Genomic DNA, 16673 nt, shown 5'->3' with positions numbered 1-16673 from the left:
GTCAGGGTCCACGTTTAAGCAAATGAATGCCACATTGGTGGGATGATACCAAAGAGTTTGAGGAAGCAGGAAAGTATTCAAAATAAATGTATTGATTTTGCAGAGCAAGGAAGGGTAATTTTCTTCAAAGACAAGAAGAATGGAAATTTTAATGAGATGCAGAAAGCTGTCTTTAGTCTTTTTATAGAACAAATACAGTTTGATTTTTTTTTTTTTTGTTCTTTCCCCCCTGCATTATGTAACTGCCAAAATGCCATTGTGGATCCCAGATTTTGTCTCCACAGCCATAAATTACTGAGATATTTGGCTGCTTGGCTGGATCACAGAAGCTTTGTTCTTGAGGCTAGAGGTCTGTTGCTAGACCTAAATTTACATCTGTTGGAAACAATAAGTGTCCTTGCTGTTTGTTAGGATTTCTTTGTTTTGAATTTTATTCAGTCTCACGTTCCCTCATTGACAGTTATGTTGTTGATACTTGACAAAAATGTCAACTGTGCTGTCCATCTGAGCAGTTCCTTAAAATGGGCAGTCTGAATGAATGGTGGTCTGACTCTTTGATTAATGCGTTTTATAAAGCTTTAGGTGATAATGATGTCAGAAATCTCTATTAGAAATTTTGCAACCAAGTGGTGTCTGTTACTTCAGATTTCTAAAACTGTGCACAATTCTGTGATCCAACAGCAAGAAAAAAGATTGTATTCTTGTGGTGACTTCTAATATGTGCAGGCTGATTTCTGGCATTTCTAATCAACTGTCTTCTGTTGTGCACTTAAAGCAGATGAGCACAGAATTTTCCTTTACGGAAGCATAATATCTGGTACTTGATTTTAAGTCTAACACATTTTGCTGCATTTGGAATCCCTAATGTCCACCAAATACTCCGTAGTTGAAACCTAATGTAGTTAATGCAAAGCTTGTTCCATTGTGATCATACCAACTTATTTTTGTGCTGCCTTTGGAAAACAAAACCAAACAAAATCAACAAAAAAAACTCAAACCAACAATCAGTATCGTTCTTTCACTGTCTTCTAACCTCCAAAATAGACACTGACTGTACAAACACTTATGTCTATTTCAGCTGATGTTCTGAGTGAAGAAGCAATTCTCAAGTGGTATAAAGAAGCACATGTTGCTAAAGGCAAAAGCGTCTTTCTTGACCAGATGAAGAAGTTTGTTGAGTGGCTGCAAAATGCTGAAGAAGGTATGGCTATGTCTAAAGAAACATGGTAGTCTCCTGGCAAATCAAATGTGAGCTTTTTTCCAGATTTGAGTTGCGTTAGGATATGAAGTATGCAGACTTGGAATGGAAAGCAGCAGACATGTCTCCTCCATGTTGTTTGCAGTCATGCTGAAGCCTAACAACACTTGCTGCCTGTTAATTCAGGTTGTTCTTATAACTCCTTAAATCATCAGCACTGGTTGTCAGTAGATATATTCTTAAAGCTTCTACAGGAAGGAAAGAATATTTAGCCATATCTACGTAACCAAATGACTGTGCAAATGTGGAATGTGCTGATGTGTGTCACTATGGCTAGCACTCTTCTCTATCGATACCAGTCTTGCTCTTATCACTGACTGCACGAACAGAAGTTTGCCCATGCCTCTGCAGTTGAAATTGCTTCTATCTTAAAGCTCAGGCTAAGATATATGATCTGTGTTTACTGCCTTAAAGCAGTTATTGGGGAGAGTAACTGCTTTCTCTGGTCCATAACTGTTTTTCTTTGTACTGTACAAATAGGCTATCATCTTGCCTTGAAAAGGAAATCTACATCAGTTGGAATAATCCATCCATGAGTAGTAGATGGGGATATAGTTATTAGTGTTCATTTGCATCCATTTGATGTAGATTCTAGTAGAATCGTAGTGGGAATACATAGTAATTGTAAGGGGCAGGTAAGACTAGTAATTCACATATACGTGTAGAAATACAAAAATAGTAGCTCCTTTCATACTTTGGACTACCAGTCTTGGTCAAATTAAGCATTTTTCCCCCTTCTGTTTGTGTGTCTTTCTGTTCCTCTTTATTTTTACCCTTTTTTGCCTAGCTCATCTCACAGATGTACTTAATTGCAAAGCCCAGTACTACTAAAAGCAAAGTGTTGTACTTAAAACATGTAGATCATATTTGCTTTGAGAAATCTGATCTGACATATTATGTTTGTGTCTACAGGCCCTTTCCTGTCAGGTGAATGCACAGAAATACAATATGATGCAAAGTAGCTTTAGGTGACAAAAACAATGTTCATACTTATAAGTTGCTTTTAATGCTGTTAAAAATCAGCATAAGGAATCTGTACAGCAGGAAATCTGTATCTCCTGCTGTAGACTAATACGTTGTGTGATGATAATGACTGATATTAGCAGAGCAAATAGTTAAAAGAGTAGTAGTACAGTTTAATTGCAGAGATTAAAAGAGTGAGAAAATTATGCTAATTCTTCTTTAAATTCTGCTCAGATAGCCATTGGTTGTGTCTCAGATGAGTTAGAATTGAAGAATCATGAAATAGGAATCCTAAATTGGAAGGAATGCATGACCATTAACCAATGAAACTCGCAGTAACTGATAACTTGTAACAATCAAGAACTACCCTATAGAGTGTAACAGTGTAGAACCTGACTGTCTGAATCTTACTCTTCTTTGACTTATCCTGTGATCTGTTAACTTTCCCTACGAGGTACTAGATGTGATGGAAACTTTCATTTGAATTTTGGAAGGATATTTGGTTATTTTTTTTTATAGAACTGCATCACTGTTCTTGTGCAACCCACATGAAATACCTTTCTTCTCTTCTAGAATCAGAATCTGAAGGGGAGGAGAACTAAGACGGTTCAACAAGCACAGACTCAATCTAGGTTAATGCCAAATGCGCTTGGGAATGCCATAATGTTCAAGCAAAGAGGCTTTACTTCAGTGTCATACAGAAAATTTTAGGCTAGGCTTTCCTTTTGTTTAGAAGAATAAAGGTTTTTAATGGAGCCCTGAGGCATTAGATGCTTTTCTTGGGACTCTACCTCCGGCTCATTGTACTCTAACTTAGGCAAAGACATTCATCAAGGAGCCATATAAGAAAAGTGAAACAAAATACTTATGGACTCCTTTTTATTAACGGTCTTTTTCAGGTACTATGGTAATGAACACTCCAATTTCTGTTTATAGAACTGTTTGGTCTGTGTTTGTAGCTCAATATTGGCTTGTGTATGTGATTTGACACCACCGCATTTTTTTGAATAAATGGCTTTTATATCTTAGTTCTGTGGTGTCGGTGTGTGTGTTACAAATTCACCAAACTTTTGCAATTCCTCAAGTGAAAATTACACACGAGAGTGTTAAGAAATGGTTTTCATACTTATTCACAAAATCAACATCAATAGTTAATTGGCATCGATGGACAGATGAGTGAGATTCCATAGCAATTGCTGATATTGCAATTAATTGCAGCAGTGTAAAGAAACAAATCTCTGCAGTCCTAATTTTGCTTGTAAAAACAAGTTATGCAAATAAGTAGAATAATATGGTGCTCTCAGTACAGACTGCACTCAGGTACTGATGATGGCTAAGTTTTGTGAGAAAAAGCACCTGATTTTAGAAGCATTAATTTGAAAATGTGTGACTAGAAGACGCTGTAAAATCAGATGTACTTATACCTGTGTGATGTTACAGGTTACGAGACGTTTGACGTTTGACTGAAATATGCAAATGAATGTATAGACTTCTCAAGAGATCCGTCCTGCTTTCTTTAATATTCCCTTACGCCTTGATGTGATGTAATTTACAACTCCAGTGCCTGGGACCTGGCTAGGATGTTTACACAAAGCCAGTGCACAGTGTTGTACACACATGCAAGCCTCAAGCCCAGAATTTGAGATCTGACACTGAGGGAATGCTCACCTGATGCTCCATCAGAGCTGCTGGAGTTCACAGATGTGAGCTGAGCAGTGATGTAGCACAGTCTCCTGGTTTGCACTTTTTTTGTCATACAGCAGTCCACCAGATGGCAGATGCTGCCATTTCACTTTTCACAGGCCAAGTTATTCTGCATCTTCTGCCTTGCTCCTCCCTCTGCTGTGCCCAGAATGACTGGGGCAGTGAATTTTGCCTGCATCACAGCATTCCACTTCATCTTCTCTTGAGGAACGTGTTATTTAAAATGCTCTGTGTCATTCCCTTTATGATAAATGAGCAATTGATTGTAAGGACTACAAAGAGGAGGTTTATGTACTTACGGGGGAGAGCATGAAAGCATAATTAATTAATGAAATGGTGTGTCTTGTAATTAGAAACCAATAAGATATCCAACAGTGTAGATTTTTCTGATGGGAAAAGTCAGCACATAGTAAGCCACAGATCATGTGGCTTTAAATAAGCATCTGGTTTTACAGGAAGCAGCATACATCAAGCAGAAATGAAGTGCTGCTGAATGCCAGCTTTCCATCTAGAACAATATTTATTTTTGTACAGGTATTGATTTGGGAAAGAGGAAATACATTATGTGGATCTTTCCAGTAACTTGCAGCAGTGCTGGGCAGACAGTAGGGCAGTCATATTAAAAGTAGAATTGATGAATTAACTGGATGCTTTCCAGTTCAGTCTTTTTTATTACAGAAAATAAATCTGCCAGGTGCTGCTGCCCTGGGATGATCTCTTCAGTGCATCTGCAATGTGATAGCATCGATTTGTTAATGACAGCCGCTATTGCTGGGAATGTTTTGCTTTCAGAAGTGTTCTTTTCAGAGGTAGCATGAAGATTCACTTGGGTGTATGTAAAATTACATTTCCATGTAATTTGAAACTTAAGCTCAGTTCAAAGGAGCCAATCTAGACTAATGCACAAAGGACACAATAACATACACCTGTGGGTGAGGTCACTACGGGCTGCTGCAACGTGCTTGGCTGTACGCTGCCTGAGCCATCTGCTGGAAAGGAAAAACATTGCTAGCAAATGTTGCTTTCTGGCAGTTTGGCTAGTTGTGAATGCATCTGTGCCTCCAGTGTACAGCAGACACAGACAAAGTTCTCCACTGCACTCAGCAGGGTGTGCTTCACTGAAGCTTTGTTCGTAGAAGCCAGGCACCCATCACAGCTGTGGGATGTGATTCTTTCCATCTCTTTGTGATTGGGTCAGAGATAAATGGGTACTTCCAGGATGGCACCACTGGTCATTTTGAGGCCTGTGTTTCAGACTGAGGGAGGAGCCATCTGCAGCACTACACTAGCAGTCAGCATAGACTTCACTGGGGTCAGAAAGGGCCTGTGTCAGATGGAGTTGTCAAGTTCTCAGCCTTACGGATCTCAGCACCCCTTATCTCCAGTGTTCATGTCTATGCCTAAAGCTTAGCTACTGGAAGCTCCTTTCAGTTGTCCACCCCCAACAAAGCGTATGTTTCTGGGCTGTAATTTTTCTGGGCTGTATTTCTATTTTTCAGCGGTTTTCCCAACTTAATGTCTGAGATAAGTTTACCTGTGGACTTGCATATTTTTAAATTGTATTTAGAACATATGCTGGAAGGTCAGCTAGGAAGGTGCAACTACAAACAGAACTACTACCATCGGGCTGAATTTCAGTACAAATACGTGTGATGATTGGGCTTTGCAAAAAGCCTGAAACAGGATCTGGGCAGAGGTGGTGCTGCAACTTCTCAGGTGAAGCATCCCTATATAAGAGCCTTCACAGAGTCCAAATCTCAATTTTAAAAATCCCAGTGCTAAGCAGTTCTTCAACACAAACCTTAGGTAGTATTTCTCTGCTAGGGAGAAGTTGTCTAGTAATTCTAGAGAAGTCCTCATTAAATATATTATTCAAATTTGAAGTTAATATGAAAATAACTTTATAGAAAATGTGTTTCACGTAACACAGCATTTAATTTTGAAATGTCAGTGGAACCAGAATTGTAAGTACCTCTTTTACTCAGCAATAAATTGCAATAGAATGCACTTTAAAATTGAGATTGTTGAGTTTGAAGGTGATTCCCCTCTCCTGGTCCTCTCTTCTGAGACTATACTGACGTACAAAAGCAAAAGCCATTGGTAGTGCTTTAAAACAATCTTCCAGCATACAAGTGCTCTTCAGGAGAGGGAATGTATTCTACCTGCACTCAATGAGTCAAGTTTTGTGGTCTTCTCAGTTAAAGCCCTTCTTAGAGATCTGGGAGTCATTGATACAGTATATCTGCTTCTGTGTAACTGCACCACAGCCTTACACAGAGTGGGCTCCTCCCCCACCTTGCTAGTACTGTTTAAAAAAAAAAAAAGTGCAGCTTGCAATTGAGGTAATGCATGTTAATCCACTGGCTATACATAGAAATAATGGCCTGCTACACTGTTAATATTTAACAGTTTATGAATCCAGGAGATATTTGTGAAGGGTCGCATGTGTTCAGTCAATAGATACTCTGAATTGTAACTTATTTCTGATTAATGCCCTGACCATTAATCGTCTGGTCGAAATACTTGAAAATGGGGAACTATTTTTGAACATTACTTTGAAAGATAAATAAAATATACAATTCTTAAAAATGCTTACTCCATATTCAGTATACGGGATGTGTCTGCACCTAGGCAGAAGCCCTGCTGTCTGCCCCAGATTCCTCCACCATCTCCCAGTCAGCAGGAAGAAAGAGGCTGGCTTTGCGGCCACTGATCTGACACACCGTAGGCTCACAGCAGCATTTTGGTATTTGAATCTGTCACTCACATGGCTTCTGGGTGCCAAAAGCTCATTCACCTCCACCTAAGTATCTCATTTAACAGTTCAACATTAACAACTGCCCCTGCATCCTGCACTCCACACCTGCACTTCAATTGGTGGCATTACAGGACTTGAGAAATTGCTTTCATACCACCTGGCACAATTCAGCCTATGGGGCTGCAAAGAAACTGCAAACAGAGGATCTGCTGCGGGAAAAATAAACCTGGTTTATTTCTCTGACATTCTCTGATTTTTGAGCATATGCAAAAATAAATAAAATTAAAACAACCCAGAACAAGTAAATGACAACACCATGCCTACTTTGTAGTGATAATATACATTTGTGTTGCACTCCTTCAGTATATCAGCTGCCTGAGATGTTTCTATTTATTTTTCCCTAATGAAGCTTTCTGACAGGCTAACATAATTTTCTCCATATCATTACTAATTATTGCTGAGATATTTGCATAATGCTGACAACCATACATTTTAGCAGAAAGAATTATAAAGCAGTAATGTTGATGTATCCAAGGATACGGCCTCTGTCCCTTCAAACAAAATAAAATAAGATCAACCATAGAAGAACAAATCAAATATGAAGCATCCTTTGCCCCCAGTCAGATCACTTCTCACCTATGGTAACTCTTGTAACTCACCCTTACAGGTTGGCCCACATTTCCAAAAAGACTTGGAGCATGTTGTCCCTCAGCCCAGATTCTGGCTCTGCCAGCTGCTGGGAGGACTGAGGCAGGAGCACTGCCTTGGCCTCCCCTTGGTGTCCCTGTAGCATGCACACAGCCCCTGGCAGGGCCCAGGGGAAGCTGAGCACATGGACCACATCTGTTGGCACACTTTGTCCCTTGCTTGGAAAATCTGTGTCAAACACAAAAATACCCTCAGTGGTCAGATTTGTACGGATGTAGCCTCTAGAGATCCCAAATAGGGCTGTGTCTTCTCAAGGGAAAAGACAACTCCGGGAAACACTGCCAAGTGAGAGAGAGGAGCACCCAGCGTTACTCCTGAGAGCAGCATAGGACACAGAAAGAAGAATAATTTGAAATAGCTGTGTAAATCGAGGTCATGGGCTGTCCCTTCTTCACTACATAGGTTCACTCACATGCTGCTTTTATAGTCACGCCACAGAGTCCTGTTACAGTAAGTTTATCTGTTTATTTCCTTTTGTTTCAGCTTTCAACTTCTTTTGTCCATATTCAGATTCAGTTTCCCTTACATGTTTCCTTAGCTTTGTTTGTGTGGGTAGTTCTATTATTTTTGTAAGTGATTTATGTAACATGTGTTATTGTATCTATGTGATGACTTGGTGGCTGTCACTGTACCTGAAATCTTTTTTCTTTAGAGAATCCATCCTGAAACAGCAGCTGATGGTGCTCCTTTAGCTGAAGAGTTCTAAGGGCAGGATACAGATCAAATGTTACTGGCACAAGCCTGAGTGATTCATTTAAGCCTAAATAACACAGTCCTCCCCTGAAAGCCTAGAAAAGCAAACAGCACTTGTTTATGCTCTGCCTGGGTTCAAAATCAGCTTTGTGCACTTCTAAATTTAAATAGAACAGAGGAAAGGCAAGAATCAGACATGAGCAAGAAAGATCAGCATGGATAAATGAAAGGTGTGTGAATTTCTCTAATAAAGAAGTGCTGCAGCAACTGGTTCTCGTGAGCCCAGAATGCAGATGGTTTCCACAGAGCCCAGAAGAGATCTGTATCCACTGACAGCTTTCAGGCTACTGACTGAAAAGGAACACAGGGTGGTGCTGATGCTGCAAAACAACTGACTTTGAACATGAAAAAGGCACAGAGGAAAAGCCTGGCCTTCTTGGGAATACTAATCCTCAGAGGGAAAAAAAAGTACAGCTTTGTCCCGTGTCGAGGGAAGAATCGTGAAGAACAAATTCAGTTTCTCTAAAAGTAAACTCAGGGAAAGCACAGAAGCACCACAGACGTGAAGGACTGAGTGACAGCAGAGGAACAGCCTTCCAGTTGAAGTTCTCCAACAGCGGGAGTGTCTGAACTGTACTGTAGGTTACATTTAAATGTGATTTTGTTTGTATGATAAAATTCATGCTTGCTGCTCTCTCAAGAAATCACTTACAATATCAGAAACACAGAGAGATCCTGGAATTCTCAATGATACTTATTCTACCCCATGAAATGGGAATGATAGGAAACCATGTATTCCTCCAGGATGCAGAAACTCCTTCCAGTTTGGGGGAAGTTACTGAACCTCTAATTATGCTGACTCACTGCTCAGCAGCTGTCTTTCCCTGCTATGTTAGCCTGTAATGTGCAGAGGTACACATTGTACACTACTGAGAAGCATCTCAACAATGAAGAAGTGAGTATGAAATAAGTGCAAGACCTTGCAGTTTCATCCACAAACTCTGGGTGTCAGCAGATGCTCCAAGTAGCAAATTGTAAGAGGTGTTTTCTTCTCTTTGGTAGTTTCTAGGCACTTAGCACACTATTAACCTCATCTGCTTGCAAGAAGACCACTGAAAGCTGTGCTAACAGATGACCATACTGAGCATTCTTGTTACCGTGTGTCTATAAGAGCCAGATACTCATTCAGTACTTTCAAGAGAGAAGGCCAGATGATGGAACTGCTTCCCAGCTTGCGCACAGATGATGGTGGATATTAAGCAGAACTGGCTGGCAGCAGCAGATTGTTTGGCTAACAAGAGGAAACAGCCGTTGCTTTTTTCTATATGCTCCTTATGCATAATTAAAAGTACTGTGTTCAGCTTATTAGCAATTCCTCTTTGCAAGAAAAGAAGCTCAGTGGCTCTATTAAGGAGGTATTTTAAAGAAAGATGAACTGCAAGGGGCAGAGACCAAGTATTTATTACTGTACTAATTGCTTCAAAATGTACATCAAGTGTCTAAATGAGTAATGTCACTAGCTTAAGACTGATGTTATGAAGGAAATTGGATTCTTTAAATTTACCTTCTGAATTCTGAGCCATTTGCTGCTCATATTTTCAAGATTTTGTTCACAACTATGCTGTTTTTTTCCTGTTTCTGAGAGATTCTCACGTCATCACAGTGTGAGAGCAGTAACTTTAATGTAAGTAAGCCAAGGTAATGGAGCCGGGTGAGCATGTTGACTGTGCCTTGCAGAAATTACAAAGGAAACAGAACACGGGTACACTATGATTTCTCATTCAGTCTTTCTACTCTCTCTGTGAATTTCTTTCATCTGGTGATTGCTGTTTGGGCCAAGCAACTCCATTCTCTCACAAGCGATGAGCAGAAAGTCAAAGAAAATATCAGCACATGAAGGCATAGGGGAAAAAAAAAAAAGGGCTGCTCTGCCTTCAGGATGCATGATGTATATAGGGCTGCACATCTTCTTGTGCATTGCCTGCCTTCTCCCTTTCTAGTATTTCTCAGCTTGTCATGACCCTGAATAAAGAAAAACAAAACATATATTCACTGAATATTATTAAGCAAATGGCCTTGTGCTCGGGAAAAACACAGCATTCGTTGGCAGCTTGTGCCCTTGAGAAATTAAAAATCAGTTGGGTGTGTTTTGGAATGAACTTGCTTATCTGGAGCATGACGCAGAGCAGCTGAAAGAATGAAGTGAAGCTGAAGTGCAATGGCTGCTTTTTTTTCCCAAAACCAAATACATACATTTCTTAGACTAAGCTTTCAAATTGGTTTTTTTTATTGTCTACACCTTTAAGTTATGACCCTGGCCTAGAGAAGGCCTGTCACAGTGTTTCATCTTAAGAGTTATCCCTACTTTGAGCAGCAGTTTGAATGTGACGATCTATGGGGTCCTTTCCAACTGGTTTTTCTCATGGTTTTGTGGCAGGCACAGCAACAAGCATGGTCAGGGACACAGCCAACAGACAGACCCAGTAACAAGCACTTACACAGCTCACATCAAGTGTATATGCTGGAATTTTCATTTGAGATGCAAACTTTTCTCCCCATCCATCTGCTCACGTAGCACAAAACCTTTTGCTCAGGCCTTCCTGCTTTTCCATTTCCCCCAAAACATTTTAGATTTCTGCTCCTTAGCGTATGATGCTTGATTACTTAAAGCTTTCTGGGAATGCTCCCAGGGAATCACCTGTGAAGGCACACAGTGCATGGTACTCATTTTCCTCTTCAAACCAAATCAAGTGGTGATGTTTTCCACCTGAACCGGATAAAGTGGAAATCTTTAGGATGTGATGATTATGAGAACCTGCAGCAGACGCAACATAAAACCAATAAAAACTGCGATTAATTTGAAAACTGCTAATACTCCCCACTGCTTCCATCCTCCTGTTAGTCCTAGGCAATCACTTGTCTCATTAACCTTGGAGGTCTTGTCTTATGTTTATCACCGAAGTTTGCTGGTTTTATCTCCAACCTGAAGAACAGAATGTCACAGGGATCTGGTGCCAGCACACCACGCTGTTCCCAATGATTCCCCCCACCTCCTGCTGGTGCTGAGCGCAAAGAGCACTGTCTCCAAGAGGGAGCCTCTGCAGCAAGCCTGCACCTGCAGAGAGGTGCACAAATACCTTATGCTTAAGGGCATAAGAAATTTCTGATTTGGCTGCAGGAGGCATTAGAGCATTCAGCTGCCTGTGTGTAGAATTCTGCCTTTTTTCCTTCCCCACTGAACTGAGATCAGCCTGTTCTGGGATGTCCCTGAATTCTGACGTCAGACAGAAGGAATGAGCTTATTCATGCCTTTGAAGTGTTACTCTTCCAAATGCCGTTACACCACTATTTTCAGCCTCTGGTTACTTGTTTCTTTAATACATTAGCAGTAACAAACTACCCTTATCCTAATCCTCTATCATCTTAATTCAGAAAGAATTTTAAATGTGCAGAAAATGGCAATTCTTACAATTAAGATAAGAGCTTCAGAAAATCCCAAGGACTGTTTATAAATCCATTAAATGAGTATTTGCCTCTTTTAATACTTTCAGAAGGCTGACCTCTGAAACACACGTTCCCTTTAAAATCAGAGTCCTGGAGTTATTCCTTTCTTTCTTTTTTCCTTTCCTTCAAATCTCACCTGTCTAGAAGCATAACAGGGACAAACTTCACCAAGTCCATCTTTTGTCTGGAAAGCTCCATTCATGGGACAATTCAAAAGAAATGGGTATCAGCTGAATTAACAAGCAGACGTGCTATCATTACACTCAAATGTTATTTTCACCCACTGCGTGGCAGATCATGGAATTTTAAAGAGAGGCTTAGACAGCAAGTGGACACCCAGCGGCTCAGTCCCATACAATGGCTTCATGCCTGCCTGTCACTATTTCTCTTGCAAAAAGATTCCAGTCTAAGGAGCTTCTAACAGTGATTTAACTGTCCAGGCTTAACTCAAGAGCTTTGTGCCATTGTGATTTTGGTCAGACAGTTTCTTGAAGAATACACCTAGCATCTGTCAGTCGAAGGAGACTGAACTGTTATTTCATTGTTTGTCATTTGTAACTGCTTGCCAGAATTACTAAACCCAGTACCTGCTACATCTCTGTGCTTTAGGAGGAGCTGATTTCTGACCTAGTTGTGGGTTGCTCTAACCACTGTACTACAGTGGCATATTTTCCTGTCCTAATTTCCCTTTCTCCGTCTACAGTGTTTCACTAAAAATAAATAAATAAGGGTCCCAAAGAGCTTTTTATCTTCAGAGAAGAATTTTCCATTCCAAAAAGCTATTTCATTTTATATGCTAGATTTGAGCTTCCCTTGCCTCTGGCTTGTAATGCCCATCACTGCCAGCACCTCTGCAACACCTTGTGTGTCTGTCCCTGGCATTCCCACCCAGCAAAGGTTCCTCCAACATGCAAGCCTTGCCTATGTGGTCCTTCCCTGCCTGGTGCCAGAAAGGGCTGCCTTGAGGTTGGGGTGGAATGGCATAAGTACTGTAGTTCTGCCAGGAAACTGGTTTTATTCCAGGAAGAAACTCAGGACTGCATGCCAATGCCTATTGTGGTACAGTGAATTCCTTGCAAAACAGTACAGTAAATATCTAGGATGTGGACACCGGACACTGGCACTGGATTCAGCTCTTTAGAATTGTTTTGCTGCAGACAACATTTTAAGTGCATGCTTTATTGATTCCATATATTCTTCCTGGTGCTTTACTGGAAACCAAGGTGACTAATTGACGTGACTGAATAATTGAGGTGGTTCAGGTGACCAAGATGACTCAAATATCCTTTAACAGTGATGAGAAATGGCCAGGCACAGGGACCTGCTGCTTTCCATGGTGAGGCACAATTGAACTCACACAGATTATACACATCATTTTCCTTTGCAGGCTTTTGTTGACCATAGCACAGGCGCCACTTACCCACAAACTACAGTTATGTGCCAAGCACAGGGACGTGCTGTCATGGCCAGCTGCCAAGGCAGGATAAGCCCTTTGCATATCCCATGATAAGCTAGCTGGAAGCTCATCCCCTTGATCGTGTGTGCACCTTAAAACTAACAATTTAAGATATCAGCTGCATACAGTAAATATTAGGAATACAACTTAGACTGCAGATGCTTGGCTTCCTCTTAGGGCTGATGCAGAAAGCCTTAAAAACAATCCTATGGAACCACTTTGTGTGTATGAAAGGAATATGGGAAATTTTCAAGATACTGCATCATCATGTTGACAAATGTGATATTACTGTTTGTAACATTATCAGCTGCAGTCATCCTGTAGTCCTTCAAAGGAACCCCAAAGACTGATGTTAGGCTGAACAAATAAAAATAAAACAAGAAGAAACCACACAACAAAGCAAACAGAAATACTTTGGCAAACACAGTGGAAAAAAAAAAAAGAAAAAAATTGCTCAAGGGGTATTTCATGTTCCTTAAAAATCCCAGTGGAATTAGCAATGGTTTTTAACAAGCCTGACTGTCTTGCAGCACAACTGATATCATTTAGACTCACTATGTGTTTTCTATGTGCTTTTTTCCTACTATTGCTGGCCCTTTGTTTACACATTTTAGAAGAGAAAGTCAAACTGAATGCTAACTGATACTAATTACGGTACAGATATCACATGTGACATTCCTACTCCAGCAAACACCTGGCTCACTTTACCCAGCTTTTCCCCTCCCTGGTTTTGATGTGCATGAGAGACTTTATACAAACAACAGGGGAATAAAAATGACTGCGAGACAAATAAAGAAAGGAACCACTCAGTGCTGTCAAGTACTCATTGTAAACCTGGGGAAAATAAAGCAATAAAAATCAATTTCTGCAAACAATGTTTCACTTGTAATGTTTTAGGTGCTCCGTAATAGCAGGGAGCAAGAGAAAGGGTCGCCGTGTTTTAAGTCAATGGTATGTACTTTAAGACACTCTTGTGCCTCTGCATTTCATAGGTGTACCTCAGAAGTGACACAGATCTTAAGATTTCACGCACATAGTAAATAAAATAAAGCAGTAACAAGAACATGGGATTGCAGTAGAAACAGAAAAGGTTTTTCCCTAAGGGCTCAGTTCTCACTGAGTTTCCGCAGAAGGCCCCAAGCAGGAAGCCTCCCTGAAATTACCACAGTCTGTAATAGAAACAGACAGTGAACTACCAAAGCATCTCTGTTTGAAGCTCTGCTGAACTGCAAGAAGTGTGCTGGCATCGAGCCCTGGTAGCACTGCAGAATCCCTCCCCCCCCCTCTCCGGGAGCACTACTTTTTGTCCCATCTGTGAGGATTGCAGCATCGCAAGTGTGTGGTGCACAATCCCCTATTGCAGTTTCCCATGAAAGAACAGCCAATTCACACTGCTTGTTGCTCCTCCTGTTGCCAGTGGCATTGAAAGGCAGCAAAGAAGGGCAGGAGAACAAAGAGAGTGCAAGGAAGTGGAGAATAGGCATCAGAAACGTGGGGGAAGAGCAGGAAAGGACAAACTCTGCTCTTGCTTGTTTCAGGCAGCTCTGGATTATTGTAGCATTGGAGTGCAATATTTGTCCCCTATAGAGAAAAAGGCTGGAGAGACAAATACTCGGAGTTCTCATTTGGAGCAGCTGTTTAAATACTAAGCTTTAAAAAGATAAAAATCAAGTAGAAGTTTTCTACAAAGGAAAGATTCTTCCCCAGCTGCAGAAGAGCCCTTTTGAAACTAACAATGTGAAATTATCCGTTTAAAAAAAATTAAGACAGTCTAGTTCTGGCCAGAGCCAGAATGCGAACAAAGTTTCAGCCTAATAGGAGCAGCAGTAGTGATGTACTTCTGACCACCACCAGAAGTGACAGCACTTAGCACTGCTCAGTGATGGAACAGCAAGTTGTATGCTAAATCTAAGCATGCTGTTCCAAGTTTGTTCTATAACTTGTGAACAGAACCAGAGAGGTGAAGGGAGGAAAAAACCCAGGCTCGGGCTACATTCATTTGTCACAGCTCTATTTACTTAATTGAAGCCTGTGATGACCTGTACCAGATGTGATATGCCCTGCAGATTTTATAACTGCCCCAAGTGGGTACAAAACAAGCTGCAGAGGATATGGCTGGATGCCTACTTGGATCTGAAGAAGTAATCTTGTACTAGGCAGTACTGTAAGAGCTGTGTCCCTTAGTAAGAAGTACTGGCATTAATTAACAACATGGAGGTGCATCTTTTAATAATTAATGGGGAAAGAGTTCTTCTTAGAAGAAGGGCAGTGGCTGATAGTATTGAATAATTCAGCCCGATAACAAAAGGAACAATGGTACAGTAACTTTATACCTGAGTATTTGCAACAAAACCCAACAAAAACATTTGATAGGCTGATGACTTCTCGTGTTTAGGAAAGGGTATACATTTGAGGTACTGTTTCCTATTGAGAAGGCAACAAACCATTTCTGAAATTGGTCTTTGCAACAAAATTAAAAGGAAACTGCATCTGAGAAAGTGATTTTCTATCTCCTTTGCCTTCTGCCAAGTTTGGGCCCAAAAGAACAGAATGGTAGCCCAATAAGGCCAGTAACTCAAGTCAGTAAATGTGCATCCTCAGTAAGCCCAATTGCCTTCAAAATCAAAGCAGCTTAATTAGCAAGGGAAAAAGAAAACACAAAGTATTTTTCACTTAACCCGTCACCTTGCAAAGCTCCAGCAGCAGAGATGGGCTGTATCTGACAAGTTTAGAAACAGACAGAAAGCTTCAGCAGCTGTTGCGCATTCAGATTTAATTTGTGGTCACAAACATCGGAGAATTTTTAATTTGTTGCCTGGCTAGCAGCTGAGAGATAGATCGGCAAAAGAGCCACCAGTCTTCATCATTGCATGAGGGGGGAAAAAGAAAAAAAAAAAAAAAGTGTTTTATTTAATTGCAGAAGTCTGGCAAAATATCAAAGAGCATGGGAAAAAAGATGTTTCCAAAAAAGATCTGAGTGACAGCCCAGGAAAGACAAAGGCTGCTGCTGTTCAGCCTCTCTGTCTCACTGCTGGCAGGGACCGATAGCTTGCTGTGGCTTTCCTTAGCAGACGGCTGCCAGCCAAATTACAAAGAACAAAATGTTTTTAGAATTTCCTTCTTAAATTGTTTTGATGACAAGTTCCTATTAAGAATTGCTGTGACTTCACCAGAAAGGAGATGCAGCTTCCACTGCTGACCAGGAACCAACCACCACCAGCAACTTCTCTAGAACCAAACCCTGATGGAGTGAGACTGCGGTGCTGTGTACCAGCACAAACATCAAAGGCGATCCTGGCTGGAGGAACCCTATGCTCCTTGTGAAACCCAAAAAAGATAAGAATATGTCTTGGACCCTAATCTTGCAGTGATATACACACCAAAGCAGTTCGTAATAATTGCTGAAAGGAGATTGAGGTAAGGGTTGGTGTCTTCTCCCAGGTAACAGCAATAGAATGAGGGGTAATGGCTTTTAGTTGTGTCAGGAGAGGTTAAGGCTGAATATTAGGAAAAAATTATTATCTGGAAGAGCAGCGATGCATTGGAACAGGCTGCCTGATGGAGGTGGAGGGGTGTCTCTTTTCCTAGGGATGTTCAAGAGCCATGTAGATGTGGCACTGAGGGTGTCC

General features: G+C 40.8%; 1 protein-coding gene across 1 annotated transcript in view; it reads left to right on the top strand.

Moving 5' to 3' along the window:
• The window catches only part of BZW2 (basic leucine zipper and W2 domains 2), a gene marked incomplete at its 3' end in the record, with an annotated part of 32022 nt that extends 29199 nt beyond the window's left edge, over nt 1–2823 (top strand). Inside the window, exons 10-11 of the mRNA XM_079538414.1 lie at nt 1079–1201; nt 2795–2823. Coding sequence (XP_079394540.1) covers nt 1079–1201; nt 2795–2823 — 152 coding nt within the window. The remainder of the gene's footprint in view (nt 1–1078; nt 1202–2794) is intronic.
• Between the last annotated feature and the right edge of the window lie 13850 nt (nt 2824–16673).

Source organism: Tetrao urogallus (genome assembly GCF_951394365.1).
Source record: "Tetrao urogallus genome assembly, chromosome: 7".
Lineage (NCBI taxonomy): Eukaryota > Metazoa > Chordata > Aves > Galliformes > Phasianidae > Tetrao > Tetrao urogallus.
Note: the sequence above shows the minus strand (reverse complement) of the source record. Positions and strands in the feature narration are given on the sequence as shown.